The sequence below is a fragment of the Rhea americana genome, unplaced genomic scaffold (assembly GCF_003343005.1).
Source record: "Rhea americana isolate MKP2758 unplaced genomic scaffold, rheAme1 scaffold_305, whole genome shotgun sequence".
NCBI lineage: Eukaryota > Metazoa > Chordata > Aves > Rheiformes > Rheidae > Rhea > Rhea americana.
In genome coordinates this window covers 220,069-243,282 of record NW_028186430.1, presented here as the reverse complement: position 1 = coordinate 243,282, position 23,214 = coordinate 220,069, and the positions used below count along the sequence as shown (strand labels likewise).

Sequence of the window (23,214 nt, the reverse complement as noted above, 5' to 3'; positions counted from 1 at the left end):
TGCTAGTGTCCCACCCTTCTGCATAGGCAATGTTAGCTCATGAGGACTATGCACCTGTACTGAACAGCTGTTAAAAAATTCCCATCAATCACAGGTTTTTTCATTGCCATTAGAAAGCTAATAATGACCACAAGAAGAGAGTGGGAGAGTATGGAGCAGAGGCTTGAAGATAGGGGGCTAAATAGATTGGTGGAGCAAGTTCCTGGGGAAAGGGACAAGTTAATTTGGGGGCAGGGGGAGTTGGGGTTTTTCTTATAATTTGTTTTGCACCTTTCTTCAGGACCCTGTGTTGTGCAGGCAGACTTCAAGAATGTTTGAGTGCTTATCTGTCATGAGCTACAAACTTGATCTAAGAAAACAAGTTCCTTTGAGGTGTCACTTTCTAGAAGAGACATAGCCAAAGGACAAGGGGTGAGAGAACCAAATGAGGGGTTTGGGACTTCTGCTGCCCTGCTGTATGATACTTATCTCTGATTGCAGGATGATGTGACAAAAATCCTCAGTGAACAGAGACTGAGGACAGTGTTTTTCCCTAACCATGTCTTTTCTATAGAAGAACTTCTTAGAGAGCATGGTTTGTGGAGCTCTGACAGAGATGCTTCCAAAATGTGTATTTTTGTATGCAGATACTCCTACAAAGAATAAGTGTTTTTGACTAATTCTTAGAGGAGCAGTGCCTGTGCAATGCATATGCATGTGTACATGTACACAAAGATATTTCCCCACCTCTGCACATTACTAAGTACAGCTTCTGCCTCATGCTCCCACACGATGACATATATCATCACATTTTACCCAGAATATTAATTTTTTTCAATACACTGCTATGACTGAGGCAGCCATGTCATGCCATCAGCCTTCCATCAGATCTTGCAGCAATTGCACAGAGCTCTCAAGGCACCTCAGACTCGACTGTGGTGACAGGGTGGGAAACTGGGCAAAAGCTCATCATGAACCTGCAGATACTTAATCAAAGGAATGAGACAGTGAAGCAGTCCAGTTTTCAGGTGCAGGACTCTCAAAGCAGATTTTTCCAAAACAAAGAAAAGAAAATAGCCAGACGAGGAAGAAGGCACCTTGCGGATACCTCACTAACACACCTAAGCAAAGTTAAAAATTACCAAATTGCCAGACCTTGAGTGTTTTCCCAATTTTCCTAATAACAGCCCTCACCAGTGCCCCTGGCTTGGTAAGTACTGACAGTACTCTTTCTGTTGACAAGCTGAGAAATAGCAGTGTTGAGAGGAGCTTCAAGCCTCTGCTGTACTCAGCTGCCTTGCTCCGTCCTATGTGCTGTCCTGCTTTCACCCTAGCCATCCCCTGCCTTTCTGCTACATGCAATTTCCCCTCACCCTGCTTCTACTCCTCCAGCAAGATTGAAAGATGAGAGAAAAGAAAACTGGCTGCAGCCTAGGAATGAACAGGGTGGGGAATTGACTGCTTGGGCTGATTTAGTTGGTAGTGGAGAGGAGCAGCTGTTTTCTCCTTTTTTGTTCTCAGCCAGAAAGCTCTCTATATATTGGTGACTATCTACAGAGGAGCCCTAAACATCTACTCCCTGAGAGCAGAAAGGCAACTGTTATGGAAAGAGTTGTTATAGCAGCAAATTGTGGCCTGCAGTCTGTTTTTGATAGAGGGGCAACCATGTTGCACCTGTCCCAGTCCATAGAGGGTGGCAGCTCTCCTACGGAACGCCAGTCCCCGTTCAGTGATGCATCAGCTACTCTGTCAGTCCCATCTGCGCTCCCTTGTAGAAGGGCATGGCATTCAAAGTAGTGTGGTATTTGTTTTCTGCTGAAAGGTGACTGAGCCAGTGATGAACATACTGCTGGGACTTTCCTACTTGCTGCTGTTTCCTCAGCTCTTAGACATGGGGGGAATTTGCCATGAGCTAAAGAGACAGAGGTTGGCTGCTACTCTGCAGCTCAGCTGCTGCTAGTTTCACTTGCAGCAAACCACCCACATGGCAGCAGGAGTTATAACGGGGTGAGGGAAGCACTGGAAGCTTTCTGGGGGGGAGAATTTCTACACGTTTCAGGGCTATAACAAGGCCCTAGCTATTGCCTCAGTGCTCCAGAGAGTTGCTGTGAGGACCATGTTGTGGCTGGGCCTGAAACTGGCCCTGTTGGCACTTGGAGAGTAGCCAGCAGAGGCCTGGAGGAGATGGCTCTGGCAGGCTCATGTCATGCTGCATTCAGTAATGCATGCATGAGTCTGTGACAGTGCTCTGGGCTTGAAGGCTGTGCAGGGCAGTGCATTGCTGAGTGGTGTGCTCCCCCTGCCTAGCCAAGGGGCTCCAGGAACACCCAGTAGGCTCCTCTGCAGCATGAGGGAGGCAACAGAGTCATCAGGTGAGTMGTTTCCTCTGCAAGGGTAGGAATTAGGTCTTGTAGTTTAGCATGTGCTCTCTGTAGATCCACTCCATAGCCTCATTCTGAGCTGTGCTAGGCCCTCGCAACAGGTACTGTCCTCCCGACACATCGAGGATTTTTCCCACTTGTGGTCTTGCTACCTAACTCTGCTGTTCTTATGCCTTGTTTCAAAAACCTCCAKTTGCCCTCCTCTGGTGTGGAGGGCCAACACATTCACCTGCTGTCCATGTTGCCTCTATTTTGCATGCTATTGGTCATTATTTTAGCTTTTTGCTGCTCCTCATACCACATCACTCTCCCCTTATGCACATGCACAGTGACAGATGTGAGGATGTGAAAACTGGGCTGTGCAGAGCTGCTCTTCCCTGATCACAGAACAGCAACCAGGGGATCTGGCAACTTCCTTGTTCGAGCAAGAGCCTCACACCACAACCAAAGCCACTGTGGAGTGTGGAAACCCCCTGCCCAGTATTTTATAGAAACAACCTTCATACTCCTCTTCTTGCTGAGCACTGTAGATGTTTGCCAGTGCTGATCTGGATGCAGAGGTACATGATTGCATTGCTCTCATCTCTCTTGGGGACTCTAGTAGAGCCAACAACCCCATGTTTCAGCCTTTTTAGTCTCACAAAACAAGCTCCTATCTCCTTGCAGTGAATTCCTACCAGCTCTGTAGCCAAGCTGAAGCTTCCAGCAACAAGGACTGCTGCGTGGATCAGTCTGTGCCTGTGAAAACCCTGTTTATATCCAATATTTTTAATACGTCCCAACATATTGCAATGTGTGTTAATACATGCCTCCTGTAAACTCTGCCTCTGGCATCCCCATCCCACCTTTTTTCTTCAAGATATGGTATGTCCTTGAGTGACGTGAGGAGCCCGCAATTGTGTTAGGACTGCAAGTCCTGTGTGTCTGGGAGCAAGGCAGCACTGCTGCTGGAGCCGGCGCACTGCCGTGCGATCGTTGCTGCAGCCCGCTGCTTGCCACGGGGAGGCAGCACGAAAGGTGAGCCCCGAGGCTTCGCTTTGAAAGCGCTTCCCCGCCAGAGGCTCCAGCAGCTGGTGCGGTTTCTGCCCCCTGAGCAAGGCCAGGCGCTGCGCGAGGCGCCTGGACTGCTGCGCGCAGGCGGGAGCAGTGAGCAGGGCTGCGGCCACGGCACCCTGCCCGCGGCAGCACAGCACGAGCTCGGGGCGTCACCGCAGGCAGGAACAGGCTGATGGGTGCTGACCCCCGGCAGGTGAGTCTGTGCCGACGTGCGGAGCGCGGCGGGCGCTGCCGGGTCCACAAGGGGCCCACGGGCCACGCGAAGCCAGCGCGACCTGCGGGCGCAGACGTGGGAGGGCGGCCTGGAGGCGACCGTGCCTGGTCTGCGGCGGGGGAGGTGGGCGAGAGCAGAGCCCCGCAGAGCAGCGGGCGGACTCAGCTGGGGGACGCGGGCTGGCGGAGCAGGGAAAGCTGATGCTCTGGGCGCGAAGCTGCGGGAATGTGGCTGCGGAGCGGGACGAGGCGGGGAGCCGCGCCGGAGCCGTCGGAGGGGCGCGCGCCCGGGAGCGCGCTGCGGGGGCCATCGGGGAGCCCAGCGTCGCCACAGGCAGGCTCCGCATGTCGGCGCAGAGGGCTGGGCCGGCCGCGCGGGCAGGCCGGCGGGGGCGCGGGGGGCTGGGGGCCAGGCGGCTGCTCGGCCGGGGGCTGGGGGGCCGGGAGCTGGCGCCCGGCCGGGGCGGTGGGTCTCTGTGCCAGCTGGCTGCAGTGCCGCCGTTCCTCCTGCTGCTTTGCGCCGCGCGGCTGGCAGCTTCCTGAGGGCAGAGGCACCTCCGCGCCTCCCTCGCAGCGAGCGAGGCCCGCCGGCGCGGCGCTCGCAGGCCCGGCCTTCCGCGCTGCGGCCRTCGGAGCGGCGCCCGCCTGCCCCGGCCTTCCGCAGCCAGGTTCGGCCTGCCAGCACGCCGGCAGAAACGGAGCTGGCGTGAGCTGGCGTGGTGGCAGCGCGCAGGCCTCGCGAGCCGGCGGGCGGGCGGGCTGCGCGGGCTCCCGGCCTTCCCCCCCGGCGAACGCCGTGCTCGCTCCTCCTCTCCTCAGCGTCCGGTGTCGGCCGCAGGCCGCCCACTGCCCCAGCACTGTTTTCCAGCCTGCTGCTGTGCTGACTAACGCCTCCGCTTTCTGCCTCGCTCATTCATGTTTTACCCCATTTCCTGAGCTTTGAGGTGGTTTCTTCTATTGCTTTCCCTCCCGGTAGAAGGCTGTTACTCAGGTCTCAGCTGTTCTCCTGTCATTTTGACTCATTACTTATGGTAATACGTGGTTTTCTCCCTGCTAAATGTCACCAGCCTGTCTTTGACTCTAGAGTTGCAACAGCAGGCATGTGTCTTTGAAGGCGCTTAGGAGTTTCTTTTAATTCCATTGTGACAAGCAGTAGTTACAGAAATAACATTGCTTTTGAACTTGGTAACTGGAAGTGTTAGTTAATTAGCTATTCTTGGGAAAGGAATTGTCAACTTTGTGAGTTATTTCCTGTGTGTATTTATTCTTGCTAAGAAGTATATACAGGTTTTGCCCTTCTTCCAGTCATGGCAAAGTGCTGGTGGCCCATCAGTCACTCTAGGCACATTGGCAAAGCCCTCTCTGCTGCGCCCTCAGTGCCTGCAGCTCACTGCAGGCTGCCGCAGCAGGCTGGGCTCAGGCTGCAGCTGGGTGCAAGCACCTGCCCCTTCTCTTGGATCCTTCTCTTGCAGCTATCCTGCAAAAGGGCTCTGTTAGAGGGACCAGCTGTTCTTTCCACACACTTTGCAGATCAGTTGCAGGGACGATGACAGCCCTGAGCATCTGGAAAAGACTTACCCCAGCTGACGACGTGTATGGGCTGGACATTGTCACTCCTGGGCACAGTGTGGGACAGCACAGGGTCAAGCAGGCTGAGCAGTTAAGTTACACAGTTCCCAGGCAGTTAGTTCTTAATTTCTTTCTTTTATGAGGACAGCAAAGCGGGAGAGCAGCAAGGCTTTGCTCCATGGTTACCCAGGGCTGTCCAAGGTGTGTGCCAGCAGCATTACTTGTGCAGAAGAGGGAGGAAAGGGAAAGGGCAGCATGTTTGATCTACCGGTTGTCCTGCAGGCGCAAAACACGCTACTTTTAAAACAAGCAATAATAGGCATTTTATGTTATACATGCAAATGCTTGTTTTTTCTCAGATTTAACTCATGAAAAATGAAGAATCAATTGTTTCCCAAATATTTTCTATATAGCTACTTAGAGTGTATTTAATCTGTAGTGTTATCCCTTTGTTATATATAAACTGAGTTCCATATTAGCTTTTCTAATTTAACACTTTTGTTTTAGGCCTATTGGTATCTCCCCAAAAGGGTTTTGGAGAACTTGCTTGTTCAAACTTTGTTATGTTGTTAAACATTCTTGCAATCTCCTGCAAATATCCCTGACATAAAGACTCTTCACCTTTCTCCTGTTGTGCATCAGCACAGAAATCTTCCAGAGCTGCTCCCTCTTGTTTTGGGTTACTAGCAGTTTCCCTGGAGCTGTGTATTCCTTGCTGTGGGCAATCTGGATCTGGGTTGGGGCCTTTTAAAGCTGATTTTCCCCTTTTCAAACAGACATTATGTATGCTGGAAGCTGGAAGCTTCTGATAGTTTTTCAAAGATTAGTACAGGAGAAAGAGAGCTGCTCCTGCTAAATACAAATCTGGGCCTCAAGCTGCGCTTGCTGCCTCCTTGCCCATGTCATGGGTGGGATTTATTTTGTTCCTACCCTGCTACGGAAAGGAGCTGCACCTGGGCTGACCAGCCACGAGTCTCCCGTAACATTGAAGTTTCTTGTGGTTATCTGAGGAGCACTAGGGCCAGTGGGAGCACCACCAGCCCCCCTAAGCCATTTTGATGATCTTTCAGAGTTAAAGCTTATGAGTTTTTATCKGCTCTCCCACCTTTTTCTCACATCAGAGTATGAGACCAGAGCAATAGAGTAGCAAATGTGGTGTGGGTGTTGAGACCTGCATTTGTCGCCTCCTCTGCGCTCACCACATCCTTCTACCAGCTCAGTAATACTGATGTAGCAGTGACGTCATCGCCATTTATCATTGCCTATTCCAATACACGACAGCCAGGGCCGCACGAGCCGGCTCGGCTCCTCCACAGTGCTGATGAGACCTGCCTGCTTCCCAGCTCCCGCGCCTGCCTGCAGCAGCGCTTTGGCCAGGCCAGCGTGGAAGTACGGGAGGGCTGACATGGACAGCTGAAAGGATGGGGCAAGGTAATGTCCATGTTCCCACCAGCTTCCTTGCTGCCACTGTTACTGCTTGGTATCTGTGACTTCACTGTAAAGCTTTTCTGTAGCTGATGTGGCCCATGTGCCCCTGCTGCCATTCGCATTGGCCTTCCCCAGATGGCCAGAGTGTTCCTCTGGCTCCTGCTGCTTTGGCTTTGTCATTAGGTGGCACCGTACATTGGCAATGAAGCTCCGCAGAGGACATGTAAGAAGAGAACTGGCTTTTGCTGGACTGAGAGACCTCTGCGGACCTTCCACTCTTTTTACTTGGCTGTAACTGTGACATTAACTTTCTCATGCTTGGAAATATCAGAATTATTTTTTTTTCACTTTTATGTATGTGCATGAGTTCTGTATGTACATACAGTTCATGGAGACATTTCATACTGCAAGCTTGCACTGAGTATATAGCATCACCATACTTCCAGACCATTAGCAAGAATAATCTTGGTAAATACCTGTTTTTATATTAGTCCTATTTCCTGTTCTCTGGCGTATTGAAACAGCACAGCACCCTTTACAGGCACACATTTATATGAGTGGCTCATCAGCTTCATTATCCTAAGGGTGGAGCGGAGCAGCCCCCTGTGCAAGGTCAGGGGAGCCAGGTGGGGAGAGCAGAGTCAAGAAGTCAGGACCAGTCTGTGGGCACTGGCAAGGGCAGGAGAAGGGACACAGAAGTTCAGTGAACACAGGCTTTACCTGTGTTCAAGGGTCCTCCTGCTAGTCGGTCTCATTTTCAGTACCATGCACTCATTCCCCAAGTTTCCTTCTCTATTACTACCTCGTGGGTTAATCTCTCTCCAGTGTGTTACATCCACTTCCGATGTCGCAATGAGGTTTCTTCCAGATGAGATGCTCTCAGATTCTTTTTGCTCTTCAGTCCTTCTCATCTGCTGGAATTTACAGTACTATTCTCTGAGCAGAAAAAGGAAAATAGGGGAGGCAGTTCATAGAAATGGCGGTCCAAGAGCTAAGAGCAGCAAATCTTGCCTTGCATTGCTCTGTCTGTTTGGGCTGGAAGGGGTTGGAGGGAGGGAGCACAGAAATGCTGTGGACACAAAACACAGGGTGTTTCTCACACGGCTCTGCAATAGGCAGCAGATCAGCGGAGCTCACAGAGGTCCAGATCTCCCTCCACTGCCAAAGAGGAGCCGCCCAGCTCCTCCTTGTGCCACCAGCAGGCCACAACTGGAGTGTGACAGTTGGAAAGCAAAGTGACACTGCGATCGGGGCTGCTGCAACATGGACAGTGCCAAGGTGGCATTAGTCTGTTCTGGCTCGTGCTAGGTTGCGGTCAGCAAGAGGGCTTGAAGGCCTCAGAGCTGCCGCAGCCCTTGCGACTGTGCCCTCTCCCATCTGGGCAGGGCGGCAGCAGCCGGACCCCACCTGCTCTGAGCCTAGCAATGATGCTTCTGGGTGTTTTGCAGGGAGTAGGACAATTAAAAATATAGGAGTGCATTGCATGTGTCACTGTCTCCAGGGCTAGTTAGCTCAAGGCCCCAGGGCCTGTGCATTTGGCATAGCTCTTTGCTTAAATGTGCTGCAAGAAACAGGGCACCTGACTCTAAGAGGCTGTGAGCAGATGCTGCACCAGCTGACAAGGAGACTGCCCATCATAAGGGCAGTCATATCAGGCTGTGGTCAGTCTTAGCGGGAAGTTAGGTGAGCGTGAGTGTTAGGTGAGGCAGCAGGATAACAGGATGCCTTTCTCAAAGGAACAAGAGTTTGGAGAAGAACCATGGAAGGATGAATGGAAGCTCAAGGTGGAGTGAGACGGAGTTAAGCAGCAGGCCATGTCTTGGCAAATCAGGATTGTACTGCCAAAAGTAGTTACAACGACAAGTTATTGTACAGCTAAAACTGTGAGACTAGGGACAAGAGGGGTCAAGAAAAGTTGTTTCCCCAAGGAACTGTACAATGCGGGAAGAAGGGCTGTGGTGTGAGGAAGGGGGGGTCCCTGTCCTGCTGCATGCAGCAAGGCAAGGGGGCTGGCAGATGCCTGGGGCTCCTTGCTGAGTCTAGAGCATGTGCTTGGTGGGAAAGGAGGGGTAACAGCAGCGTGGTGACACTCAGCTGCTCCCACCATAAGGCTGGGGGGCTGCAGCTGTGGGTCACTTGTGGTACCTCCTGTTTGAGCCTTGCTGATCTCATCTGAACTCCCCAGTGCCTTGAGAGCACGTTGCCAAGCGCACTTGGGGCTGTAGGGACTTTTTGGTGGCTGCTAAATTTATTTTGCTTTCATTATTTGAGTAAACCTGGAAAATTTTAAACCACCACAAATATTCCCAGGGCAGGAGCAGCCTCACTTGTGTGCTCTCTGCTGAGCAACTGTGGGGGTGTTTGCTGCTGGTGGTGGGGAAGGCACAGGCCCCCAGGGCCTGCACTAGGCCCTACCAGGAGCCCACAGCATTGCTCTGGTGGCTACAGCTCGCTCAGTGGCCCAGTCTTCACCTAGCTCGTTTCTGCAGGTGCCTCTGTGCAATCCAGCACAGTGCGTTTTGCAGAGCTCTGGGGCTTGTTCCTTGCAAGCATGGCTTGGAGTCTGCAGCACCCCACTCTTTCGGGTCTGGTGGCAGACAGCAGTGCTGCCCTGCGGCACAGCATGAGGGTCCCCCTTTGTGTCTCTGCGTCCTTGTCACCTGATTYGACAGAAGCATGCTCCACGGGTAATAAAGACTACATCTCCAAAGCCCGGCGTACCCATGCTGCCCAGCCCWTTTCAGAACAGCTTGAGCAAATAGGGCTGAAGTCTGTAGAGGATATCAACAGCCAGTGCTCTACAGGGAGCTGGCTTTGTCTTTCCATGCTTATCTGCCTATCTCCATAAATATTAAACACTGTAAAAACACAGGCTTAATATGTTGTGTGGCTGGTCTGGGAGCAGGGGCCGTGAGCTTGGCAGCTGAGCACTGTTTGTAGGTGACACTGTTTTGTTTTCTCATATTGCTGAAAACATCCTGCTGCACTCTTGTTTGCGGAAGGTTTTCCCGTAGGTTCTCTTCACCAAACAGCATTGGGACAGCCTTCCCCTGAAATGATGCCACATTCTCTCCTGTATCACAGGAGAGACCTCTATTTTTGCCTTCCTGGAGTCCCTTAACTAAGAAGTCTGTGCTTAGCTGACTTTAGGGAGGTGAGATCAACCAGTTCTCAGCAGCACTGCTCATATAGGCCCACAATGACATTCAGACTCTTATTTGATAAATTCACTGCACAGATGTTTAAGCCACAGCAATGTCACTTCTTCTTGTTGCAAGCCATTTCTTGTTGCAGGAAACCAATAGGGAAAAAAAAAAAAAAAAAGTTAGTACTTAACCCAAATGTCTTCCTGTTGCATGAACAGTCTGGGGCTGCCATCACTTTGCTGCTTTGACTGTACACACACCGCTGTGAAGGAACAGTGATTTCTCTGGCCTGGTTTGTGGCCCGTTAGCAGTGTTGTCAGGCCCCCTCGTTAGCCCCTGAGAGAGATGCACACAGGAGAGACGAGATGCCTCTCAAATGAGACATTTCACGCCTAGGCACATAAGTGAGGGCAAGAATAATCCTGCCTCAACCTCCAACACATGTAAATGGCTGAGCTGAACTTCTAATTCTTTTTTCCAGGACATCCAACCAGAACCAACATGAGGAACAACTGGTGGTCCCAGAGTATTTTCTTCTTTCTTTTATTCCAGTACAGTAAGTTCCCTCACATCTTTTCGAGGCTGTGCACCTGCAAGGTTTATCTTGCTGGCTGCCGATGCAGACTCTGCAGAGAGGGACGTGGCTCAAGGGTGCTGCAAGGGATGGTGCTGGGGGACAAGGAGCCACGGAGCCACATTGAGGAGGACAGAGACAGGAGCAGGCATGCAGCAGGGCAGAGCTTGGCCAGACTGCATTCTGCTCTGGGAAGCACGCAGCACGGAGACTGCGACAGTGCTATCTGCCTTGCCCTGTGACATGAGAGTAGAATCCCTTACAAAAATCTTCACCGTAGAAGAAGATCATGTGGCCAAGAACAGGATATCCCTGAGACTGTGGCCAGCAGGGACACCTTTTGCCCAGGACGGCACTGCAGAGGGCCATTGTCCCTTTCGTACTGGCTCCTATCTGCCATCCAGACGTAGCAGATGCTGAGCTGACTTTCTGAGCAGCTCAGCTCTGCAGAGAATGGCTGCAGCAATGACATCTGCAAGGAGCAGGAGTGAGGCTGGCATTTCACATGCTGCTTCTGGTCAAAATCTGAGACCTGCTCCAAACTTGAACCAGAAGAAGAGATGAATTCAGAGTTGTAGCTTCCTGCCATGAAGGACCATTGCGATTGCTTGGTCTGAATTCTGTGTGACACAGGCCAAGGAGTTACCCTTTACTAATTTCAGTTTGGACTAGACTAGGTCTTTTTAAAATGTTCGATCTTTGTTTTTGAAGTTGTCAAGGATGGATAATCCTAGACCTGTCTGGGTTGTGCTAACATTTAGTTATTCCCTTACTGGTAAAAACCTGACCTCTTCTGAATTTTGGTAGCAGATTCTTACACAAACAACAATGTTTGCAGTTTACCAGCTGCCTTTGGATGATGTCAAAATAGAGCAGAAGGCAGCTAACCAGCAATGCTTATTAGCTGATTAACACCTGCCACTCTTTCTGAGGGAAAGCAGGGTTTGTAACCCACACAGGGGAGAAAAAGTATCTTGTTCAGGGCCCTGGAACAAGCAATGTCTGTACCAGGGGCCTCATGGGAGCCTATTGAGAGCTCAGAATGAAAAGTTAAAATTGAAATGAAGCAAAAATAAAATTAATTAAAAATTTCAGAACAAAATTCTGAAGTCATAGTGAAATGAAAAAGTCAAAATGAAACAAAATAACAACCACATCATTTGAATCACAGTTTTAAAAAGCACATCAATACCCTTGGGACCAGAGCCTATTACAAGAATCCCGAAATTTCTTCTTCTGTCATGATCCTGGCTCTTCAGAGTCTCATACACAAAGTTGAGCACTGCTCAGAGCTCACATGCAGTTGAGCAGAGCAGCATGTGCCCTGCTGTAATAGGAATAGGAAAGGACTTTGTGATAAGCAAAGTGAGTGGGAAATGCTGGGCTTTATTTTCCTTTGAACTTGCTCTGGTCTGGAGCTGGGCTGCTCCCTCCTCTGGACATGTCTTCTGTGCATTATGTGTTGAGATGCATTTGGTAGTGACGACTGTCATTTGATGTGGAGGGTGGAACAAATGTTTCTGGTCCATCAAACAAATAGGCACAGCACCACACAGCCTGCACTCTGCACACGGCATTCTGTATCTCCTAACGTCCTTTCTGCATTTGTTGTTAGTTATTGCTAGAGTAGTAGTACCAGAGGCTTTTTTTCAGCCCAAAGCTCTGTCAGGAGAGGACTCACCAATGCAGAGTTTTTCACTGCGTTGCAGTCTTCTTTGCCTTGGAATCCAGGGAGAGACCCTCAGTGTGTCATGCTGGAATGACACTGTTTTTGTACAGCACATCTCGGATGCTGATGTGTGAACAGAGTTCCTGCAGAACAATTAAAAGAGCATAAATGCCATTCTGCGACCACTTTCAAAAGTAACTGATTTGCCTAATGAACGGAGGTGTAACTTCTACAATTGCCATTCCTTCTCAGGTTCTCATTAGAAGTGTTTCAATTTTTTTAATTGGTTAATAATTTGTTCCCATTACTTTAGTGTATATTTTTAATGCAATTTATAATAACTGCAAATTTATAATATCTTTTTGTCAAACTTGCATGAAAAGCTTATTCCAAGCCATTGGAGATGGTCATGAGAAGCATTGGTGCTGCAGGTATCAAGCTGTAGAGAACTGCAAGCAAAGAGACGTAAAATGAATGCTAGACCAGCAAAGATGAACACTATAAATTTAGGAAGTGCTGTAAATAAAATGTTTATAGATGCAATGCATGGAAGTTAATATTTTGTTCATATTTTGTTCTACAGCTACACATTGTGAAAACCTCACTTGTTTTGTGGACTATGTACAGACTCTGTCCTGCATCCTGAAAAATGACCTGGGAGCTGGTTCATATAACCTCACTGCAACATGGTATGTCTCAGCAGGAAGAGCAAAGCACAGTCAGCAGGAACTCCTAATGTTGCCGTAGCACAAGTGATGTCCCTCTGCCTCTTTATTAGACAGAGCTCTCATGCTTGCTGCTGTGATGGCTTTCCTTTATTCTTCACGTTCCAGTTGCCATCTGACTTCCCCATTTGCATAAGATCTCTGGTTCTGCCAGCTGCACTGCTTGCCCTTGATGCTACACCAGCTCTGGCTCCTTGGCACTGTTTCCTCTCATGCATGGGAGTGCCTTGCTTTTTGCTGCTGTTAACAATGGACTTTCACTCCTGCGTGCTGGAGCCCTGTAGAGCTGCTGCATCACTACAGCCAGGAGGTGGGTTCAATCCTGACCTGTGAAGCCCTGGTGAGCACCTTTCTTTTGAAGCTTTCCTTTCCACAAATACCTCAGTTCCATTTTCCTGTTTCTCTAAGAAAGCTAGTAAGCTGAGCAAATAGAAAGAAAATATCTCTCTCTCTGAATTCAAAGATCAATTTTTATTTGAACACATTGATCCTTTTTCTTTGTAGAAWTTTTTTTGCTTGGCTGTTCAGCAACAAATTAGTCCAACTACAGCATGTGGTAGATGTAGACTAGTTTGTTTGTTATTTGGGTTTTTTTTTTTTAGGATATCTAAGGAGGATCCAGAAAATACTGTGGCTGCCTGCAGTCTCCTGCAATCAATGAGGAACACCAGTCATACACAGTACATGTGCACTGTGGACATGACAGAACTCCTGGCAGATATCAAAGTCCAGGTGGATGCTACAGAGATAGCTGATAGGCAACACATGATTTCCAAAGGCTTTTATATGGGAGAGAACAGTAAGTACAAAAATGGTGGGCTTGAGAAGTACTTCTTGAGCTCATGTCCATCCAACAGACTAGGCAAGGAGTGAGCATCAGAGCCAGGATGGGAGGCTGTGTTCAGTGTTCTCTCCACGGAGCACTGTGGTCTTATTACTGCTGTTATAAACTACAGAAACACTTGTGCTTGAGGCTAAGCTTAGAGCCAGCTTGGCCACTAAATAAAATCCCTTTTCCCTATGAAGCAGTGGGTGATATGGGGTAGCTAGTGAAGGACTACTAAGCTGATTAAGTGACTGGAGTATGTGTCATATGAGGAAAGGCTGAGAGAGCCTCAGAGTAGAGGAGAGAAGGCTCGGGGGTATCCGAAGGGAGGGTGTAAAGAAAAGGGAGCCAGACTGTCCTGTGGTGCCCAGTAACAGGACAAGAGGCAACGAGCACAAACACAGGACGTGTTTCACAAACAAGTGAAGTGTCTGAACATGAGGAAAAACAGCTTTACTGCGAGGGCGACTGAGCACTGGAACAGGTTGCTTAGAGAGTTTGCGGAGTTTCCATCCTTGGAGATATTCAAAAGGCATCTGGACATGGTCCTGGACAATGTGCCCTAGGTGATCTTGCTTGAGCAGAGTGTTGGACCAGATGATCTCCAGAGGTCCATTCCAATCCTGAGCATTCTGTGATATAGTTCCACCTCAGACCAGTCTCACATCTGGACTATGACAGTGTTTGTTCTTGGATAGAATCAGAAGAGCAAGAGGAAATGTTTGAATTGGAAATGCTACAAATGTCTTCACAGGAGCCCCAGGCGGTTCTCTCATGGGACACCAGAACAAACATGATGTTATTGTCTGAGGATGAAAAAGTATCCCAGACATGAAGGTGGCACTTCTCTTTTCTGAAGTGATTCCTAGCCATCTTGTCTGCATGACAGAAAGACTGTGTGCGATCATAGCAATGATTTGGTGGGATACTTGTTCACTCCAAGTCATGCAGTGAACAGTCAAGGAAAGGGGTGGTTAGCCAGGCAGCTGAGCCAGATAGGTAGGCAGGCACCATGAGGGCATGTGAAAATAGATTTTTCTACTTATATTATTCTGAAAATTAAACTTACGTGAGAAGTGTCATCACTTTTGTCAAATGCCAGAATGTCTCAGGAAAGCCCCTTGCCCCCACTGACAGGGCCCAGAGTAATTTGGAGCACAGATTAGGTAGTGGTGCTTTGCATTCTCCTGGAAGATGGTGTGCCCATACAGAGGCATCACAGCTCAGTGACAGACCCTGCAGATTAACACTGTGCATTACTGCTTTTCTGCATGTGAAAACACCCTACAAGGGATACAAAAGCTTGCTCTGCTAGGCACTTGTGACACAGCCAGGATTTGCATTAGCTTTATGCAGTATCCATTAGCCTCAGCTTTTCCTGATGTATCTGTTACGTTAAAGAGAATTTCCTTAGCTGTGCAAGTAACCTTGACTGCATGGAGTGTTCTTGTGGCATCCTGCTCTGCTCTCCACATGTCCTAGGAGGTATCAGCCCTTCCTACTACCTTCTCCTGCTCCGTTAGTTGATGAGAAGGTTCGGAGAGGTTCATAAGGCGCATTCAGAGAAATGCAGGCCTGACTTCACTGTGCTGCCGATGTGTGAGGCTCTGCGCACTGCTCAGGACTGCTCAGGCCAGGAGACAGGGATGCCATGCAGAAGGGGCCACCGCTGCCAGGCATCTCTGCACATTGCTGTGCCTTGCTGATACYATGCAAGGTTGCTTCTTGTACATGCAGTGACACTGTGAAGAATAACACCACCCTGTCTTCACCCACAGTCAAACCGCAACCTCCTTTCAATCTCACTGCTGTGTTCTCAGAGGGTTACAATATTTCTTGGGAAACCATCTACCAGAATTCTCCTTTTCACTTTTTGAATGAGGAGCTGGAATATCAGCTGCGTTATAAGAGAAGGATCGACACCTGGGAGGTAAGTGAGATGTCAGTTTACCATCAAGCAGGATGTACCAGCAAAGAGGAAGCCAGCACAAGCCAGGGCAGGAGTCATGGTGTGGAAGAAGGGTTCTCGAGGTTTATAAAAGTTTTCTTTTTGCTTGTCTGATCTGGAAACAGACAAAAATAAAAGGCAATTGAGAAGCAGAAGCTGTTTGAGAGGTGCTAGATCTTGTGGGGAAGGCCGGTAGCTCATTTACTCCTGTGCTGTCCTGCTCAGAAGGATCCCACAGGGCCCCATGAAGCTACAGACCAGCCAGAGCACAGCCTGCAGAAATGACTTGCAGGCAGAGAAGATCCCTTAGCAGGGCTCCTTGCTGTGCAGCATAAGTAAGGGTGAAGTGGGAGTGGTTTGCTTCAGGCCTAACTGTTTGGTGTTTAATTGTTCACAGACTCAGAAGACCAAAGCTGTCCATGAGGATAAGCGGACACTGGTTATCCTGCCACGGGAACTCCAGGGAAACACTGAGTATGAGTTCCAGGTGCGAGCCAGACCCCGAGAGGACACTGGCTATTGTGGATTTTGGAGTGAATGGAGTCCTCCRCTGACACTGAAAACCAGCCCAGCCGGTACGTTATGCCAGCTCTCCCTGCCCTCCCTTTCCTCCAATGTCCGAAAATGCTTCCAGAAATCAAAGTTGATTAATTAGAACAAATGCTGAATAATCTAGTGAAGATAGATATGTTGTTTGACTTGCTTACTGAATAAGCGGTATTGCTTATCAGCTTGGGCTGATATGTGCTGTCTGTGTTCACCTTCTCACTGTGCTGCAGAGCTGACCTTGCAGAAGGGCCCAGGGGAAGAGGGCTCAGTGGGATTGATCATAGGTGTGGTTGCCACAGCAGGAGCACAGCCTCTAGTTCCCTTTGCAGTGTCAGACCTTCAGGGTCCTACTTACAGCTTTCAGAGATGGGGAAGGTCTGGAGGAGGTAAATTAGCTGTAAATGTGTAAAGTAACAGGCTTAATGTTGCCTTCAGCCGAGGGGAGAGAGGAGTCTGCTCTGAGGGCTGAGTTCAGTGCCTGGATACTGATGTTTTATGGTCACACTTGTCTGAGCATAGGTGTTTGATTCAGTTGCCACCAGCCCCACTCCTCAAGGGTCTGCCCTAGACAGAGGTACATCAGTGTTTGTCAGTGCTGGAACAGAGGTGCTGACAATGGGGAGGATTTGCTCAAAGAGCAGTGTAGGATGACCGTGGTCAGTGTCAGCAGCATGTGCTGAGCTTCCCCACTCCCACTGACCTGCAGCTCAAACTGAGATACCAAATGGTGCTGTGGCAGCAAGACTAGGTTCCTTTTGTTAGGAACTGCCATAGTTCTGGGTCTCAAAAGTACTCCTCACTCCCACAGGTGGAGAGCACCCAACAAGTGAATACTTTCCCCAGATTCCTCTGGCCAGCTGCCCTCTCTTTCCACTTTCTAGTTTACCTGTGGTGGTTTCCTAAAGCAAGAGGAGCTGGAAACATCCAAAGTCTTTGGAGCAAGAAGCTGTCCTGCCCTGAGTGCATTGGCTGACTGTCCATGATATAGCCAGGCCACAGGACAGCTGATGCACAGCTCGTTTCATTGATTCAGTCTTGTCTGAGCTCCCTTGGTCATGTTTGCCCCCATGCCCAGAGGGCTGAGCCCCAGGTGAAAGCCTCAGTGTCCTAGGGAAAAGTCTGGTATAAAGTTTGATCATCTTTCCTCACCATCTCCTACTTATTGACGAGGGTAGAAATTTGGGGTGAATCTGAATGACCCAGTCTTTTTGTCCAGCAGTGACACAGAGAGCAGGCACAGGATGGCTGCTGCTGTTCGGTGTTGTTGCAATGATCACTGCCTCGATCACAGCTTTTGTCGCCAAGCAGCAGAGGTAAGAGCCCTGAAGAAAGCTAGAGCAATTGTTCCTGCTCAAGATGGGATGTTCACACACAGCCATCTCTGCATCTTGTACAGCCAGGAACAGCTGCAAGCCTGTGAGGGCCAGCAAAGTATGGTCTCTGGCTGGTGTACAGCCGAGAGCACCTTGCTCTTCTATGAAGATGCCTAGGTTTGGATCTGTAATGTGTGCTTAACTGCAAAGCCTTTCTCTTTTTCCTTACAGCTTGTGGAAGAAGATGGCTTGCATCCCAGACCCTGCTCCCTTTTTCAAACCACTTTACCTGGTACATAATGGAGATTTCAAGGTATAAATAGGCTACGTAAGTCTGTGGAGCACATGACAAAGTCAAACTAAAAGGCCCAACATGCTATGAAGGGAAGGAAATTCTCATTAATAGGGTAGGAGGAGGGATTTGTCCCAAGCGAATGCCAAGTGGCTGTGAATGAGGACCAGAGCCCTCCAGTGTTTACTCTGTGTGAGAAGGCCTTTTTGCCATGCCTGCTCTGCTCATCCCCCCATAGGTGCTGTCACAGTGGGTGAGCTGAACCTCATGTGCAATGTTTGCAAGCTGGGATTCCAAAGGGAATGGATGAAGGAGTGCTAGGACAGTAACTGGAATTTTTTCCAGAGCTCCAGTCCCATCATGCCATTAGGGGCAGGTAGTGGGCTTTACTGTAGAGCCAGATCTCCCACTCAGCCTCTGCAGTGAAACAAGCTGAGCACTAACCTTTGTATTGCTCTCTGGAGAGTCCCTTATACAGTCATCCTGGAAACATGGTTAGCGCTTTGAGGGTAAATAACTAGCTTGTGACGGTGCTGTATGTGCAGCTGCCTCCCTATTAAGGAAGTGTCTTTGTGAAGTGAGCAACTTCGTCTAGCCCACCCAAATGTGCTTCTCTTTTAACACCAGCCAGACTTGCTCATGTGGCAAAATGCCTTGCAAAGACTAGAGGGTTTGCTGGAGTTCTTAGGATATGAAAGCAAAAGAACATCACGCATCCACAAATGTCATTCTTGTCAAGCTGAAGAGCAAGCCACAATGCTATGATCAAATTGGAAAAGTAGTGGCATGTGAGTGTAGACATCACTGCCTCTTCATAATGAACAAGTTCCTTTCATTACAACAACTCTGATTAGAGACACTTCAGTGTCTGCTTTTCCTTTCTGCTTTTTCTTAGACACTCTGGGAGAGAAACACCAGCTGGGCTGTAATGATCTTCATGTACTTTCCCACTGCTGCATGGCTGATGTTTGCAATTGGGTTAAACAGCAAGTCTTGAATGGGCACCATTCAAACTGCAGCCTGCAGTGACTATCGCACTTCCTGCTTGTCTTCCCCTTTCAGGCCCTTTAGGGCTTCCCGTGTCTGCACACAAGGGGTACTTGCACCTTCTGCTGAGGCAGCTGGCACTGGCTGTTCTCAGGGAAAAGTGCCAGAATCAGATGGACTCAATCTGGGAATTCCTGAGAGTCATGGGCTAGTGCTCATAGTGGTAATGAAACACCCTCTTATGCTCCTCTCAAGGAAATCCATGGCTTCACTCTGCTTAGCTGGAATGGTGTTTTTGCTAGTTTCTAATCAGGGTGTTCAGGGCCGCTGGGAGCGAATTAGCCTCAGTTACAATAGTGCTAAAGCTGAAGTACTTCTGGGAAACTTAATAAATTTGCAAAATAAAGTAGCAGTCGCCCACACAGCCACAGCACAAGATGCACAGACAGGGGATGTCAAGAGGATGTGGTGACCTCACTAATATGTGAACTGAGTCCTCATTATCAGCTGGCAAAAAGCCAGTTGATCTAGGGCTCATTCAATTGCGTCCTGCCTGCATCAAAGTAAGTAGCTAGGAAGTGATCAGCAACTGACAATAGTAATGCCCTGSAGGGAATCTTGGATTGGTCAGGATGCAGTAAAAATTTTGGAGGAAGCTTAAGATATAAGAAGAGAAGAGAAAGCAGAGGAACATTGCTTATGCCTTTGTAAGAAAGGGGTTCCCCTTTGTTTCTTTAAATAGCCTTTTGCACTCTAGGCACCTTCCTGTCCATTCTAGCTTTAATAATGCGCTCTTTGCAGTTTAGGTTTAAAATAAAATAAAATATACTTGGTGCTTCCTGCTGTAATGAAGATTTTCCATGCTTGGAGTCAGAGGRTAACAAGCTGAGTCAAGCTCTCTTCCCCAAAACTTTGTTCATGTCTAGTTGCACTGAGTGCAGTTTGGGATAGGGGCTTCTGCCATTCAGATAGTTTCAAAGCTGTGGCAACATCCCACTCTCATCAGCACGCTGTCTGAAGTTTTCACAGCATTTATGGGGCTCAGCATTGTTACTTTTTTGCACACAGCAGAAAGTGATGCACATGGAGAACAAGTGCCTTGGCATAGCTGGGCCAGCAGACCAGTGTCAGATAGGGACAAGACTCAAGCTTTGATTTGTGGTGCTGTGCGCAGCCTGTGGGCTGCATGGTCTCTCTAATAGGACTCACTGGCATTTGTTAGTGGCACACCACTAAAAGTTCGCTGAGGTGTGAACATCAGATCCAGTGACTTCTTTGAAAACAAATGAACAGAAACTTTTACTTTGTTCGTAGCTCAAAAAACGCAGAGGTGCCTTCACTCCTAGATATGACTGACTCAAAGGGCTCATGATTTAGAAATGACACATGGCACAGGGCTGAATGCAGCAGTAATAGAGACAGGGAAAGAAAAGGTTTGGTGTGTACTGCTCCCCAATCATATGAGTGTYATCTGCACCGAAGAGTGGCTACAACTCTTTGAGGTCCCCATCACCTGCCTGCCATTTTTTCTTTTCTGTCACTGAGGGTGAAAAGGCTGGTTTTGGTCATGGTCACTTATAGCAGATCAGGAGAAGCTTTGTCCTGACCCACTTCCAAGGCAGTGGAGGTGAGGGAAGTGGCAGAGCCGGGTTAGGTGTGTGTTGGATGCAAATGCAGCATGCAGAGGGAGAAGTTGATCCTTCTTCCAGAGAGACAGTGTCCAGGCTATGGGGGCTGGGAGACCGGGTGGCTTGGGAGGGGACCGCTGGTGGATGCAGCAGAGGATGCTGCCTTGGATAGTAAAGGAAAATGCAAAACTGTGAATGTAAAAGCTTTCAATTATTTGAACCAGCTCTCCTGCAGCTGTCTGTGCCCSGAAATAACAGCATCCCATCCTCTGGCATTTTGAGTCACTCAGTGATCTTAGAGTCTGACTTTGCCTCTAAAAACATAAGCTTTTCGGGCATCTCTATGGAACCTCCAAAGGTGATAATACTAACCTCTCTCTCCCTGTATGTCCTTTTATGCAGAAGTGGGTTGGCGCATCCCGTACCAAAATGACCCTTGATTTCTTTGAATGGGGAATAGTCCTTCCAGAAGTCCTAGAAGTTTACAGCATGTGTCATCCCAACAGCACCTCACAGAAGGAGCTGAGTGAGCTGAAAAAGGATCCACCTTGCAAGCCTTGTATGTCTTGCCTGACTGCTCCAGGTCAGGATAGCCAGTCCCCTCTATCCAGTTTAAACAGTAGCCGTGGGACTCAGGATCAGTCATATGGGCATTTGTCCATTGATACTGTGACTGTGGCTGATGAATTTACACTTTGTAACTCCCGGTGCAACTGTAATCGTGTGCACAGGGGACATGAGCATACCAGTGACGAAGATGGTAGTGCTGGAGAGACTGGTTACCCCAAGGTTAACATTGGTGATGACGAGAGAGAGATACCCAGCGACTTGCTTCTGACTGACCTGAGCACACAGGACAAAATACTTGCCTCAGGCTCTGTGTCCACAAACCACCTGCGGAATGCAAGTGCCCCAGCCCATCAGCAAGTAGAAAGGGCTCTGGAAAGAGGGATGGGGAGTATCCTAGAAGCCCTTTGCTTGCACCCTAATCACTGGGATTTGGAAAATCCAGCTTCTCTGCCTTCTCCTGATGGTGAAAGTGTTTCCTACAGTGAAGGCTCCTGTGACTTTTTCCCTCAGAGTGCAAGGCCTGGTGACAGTTATCCTATGATCTGCCTGGACTTGGACACTATTGACAGTGGCTTTGTGGACTCAGACTGTGGGAGTCCAGTTGACTGTGAATTTGATCAAAACAGTCAGACCAACTGTGGGTCTATTCCTCTTGAGCAGGAGGGAGAGGACTTCCCACGGAGCTACGTCAAGCAGTGGGTCTCCTGTCGCTCAGACAGCCCTACCAGTGGGACACAGACAAACTAAGGATTGGTGTTGCCTTGCAGACAACACGACTTCTGTACTGTGCCAGTAGCAGTGTCAGCAAAATTCAGAAAGAAAACAGTTTACTTTGGGTAACCTGTATTGCATGCAGCTGAAAACTGTCAGGTCCATAGAAATATATGCCTATTTCTGTTGCCAATTAGCCCGTTCATGCTGGCATGATTGTTTTTTTTTCAGCATCTCAGGTCAAACCCTTTTGTAGTGAGCTGCAAAATTTCTTTCAAGCAGAAAAGCAACTGTACCTTGAAGACTGCCCTTTAGCTTAGATAAATGTGTAAAATATTTTGAAATTAAGCTTATAAAGAGTACAAAACTTTAAAATGATTTTCCCTGCCATTCTCACATGGCTTGAGAGTTTGGAAGTATATGAAGCCTTAGAAACATAATCCATGGTGATTGTATTTGCTACATTAAAGTTTCTCTACCCTGTCCTAATGACACAGGTGGTGTTATTTTTCCTGTCAGTATCATTGGCTCTTTAAACCCAGCAGTAATCACTTAATCACTTACATTAACTATGAAGCATCCCAGCCCTGTCCATGGGTATGAGCAAAAAGAAACAATTCTTGTGTCATCAGAAAACTGAGCATCCAAGAGACCAAACAGAATTCTGTTTTTAGAAGGACTTTGCTTTTACAGTTCTRCACATGAACATTCTTCAACACACGCATAATTCCAGAGAAATTCTTGCTACTAGGGCTTCCTGTTGAATTAGCATCTCTTTTAGCAATTTCCAAGCACATTAACTGTAACACTTAGTGGCTTTTAGAACTATGCAGAAATTTCAGCAATGTTGTCTTACCTGGATGTGCCTGCAACTCCATCTTCTGCATCAGACCTGGGTCTGCTGCAGTTAAAAGGTCAGTAGCGCAAAGCCTGGGCAATTTCTGCTAGCGATGAAAGCCAACCATGAAACTGTGATTTGTACTGTAACCATGAAAATGTTTCTCTCTGATGTCTCTGCACCTCTGTTTTGGATAACCATCCTTAAAAGTTAATGCAATACTGATAGTGAATGTGAAGACCTATTCTTTATGTAGGCACAGTGTCACTAGTCCAAGGGATGCTTGGCTGTTGAAGATCTTTTACTGAGAGAACCTTTGTGGTGAACACTGTATATTTTCTGGCTCAATAGTAATGTGTTCTTGATGTGATACCAATAAACCCTCTTACTTGTCCCCCATTTCTTCTTATTCGAGAATTTTGCTAGTCCATAGCTCCCTAGACAGTAGAGGGCATTGCAATGAAGAGAAGCTGTTTCATTCACAGGTGAGTGGTGGAAGAGTCAGGGATCCAGTGTTAGGATAATTTCTCTATTCATATGCATCCTTGGTTTGATTTTCCAGAACAGCCATGGTCTCTACCATGTTGCTTTTGAACCTACAAATATTAGCTTTTCCCATGTGGTTATTATTCCGCCAGTATACCTCAGAAAGCTCAGGGGCTTCCTTATTCCCCAGGATACCAGTTTTGTGGTTCCTTTTCCCCCCTTCTTTTTCATATCTTTCTTTCTCTTGTCTTCTGTGATAAGCTGTCAGAGGCATTGTCCTAATGTGTTCATGCATTGTCCATGCTGTGCTTCAGGCTGTGGTAGCC

General features: G+C 48.5%; 1 protein-coding gene across 1 annotated transcript; it reads left to right on the top strand.

Moving 5' to 3' along the window:
• The first annotated feature begins 3,553 nt into the window (after positions 1 to 3,553).
• Positions 3,554 to 22,801, top strand: IL21R (interleukin 21 receptor). Its single transcript, XM_085309858.1, has 9 exons — positions 3,554 to 3,609; positions 10,254 to 10,328; positions 12,599 to 12,704; positions 13,343 to 13,539; positions 15,345 to 15,496; positions 15,912 to 16,089; positions 17,283 to 17,376; positions 17,608 to 17,689; positions 20,686 to 22,801. The coding sequence occupies exons 2-9, from the start codon at positions 10,274 to 10,276 to the stop codon at positions 21,598 to 21,600; spliced, it is 1,779 nt and encodes a 592-aa protein (XP_085165984.1). The 5' UTR covers positions 3,554 to 3,609; positions 10,254 to 10,273; the 3' UTR covers positions 21,601 to 22,801.
• The last annotated feature ends 413 nt before the right edge of the window (positions 22,802 to 23,214 follow it).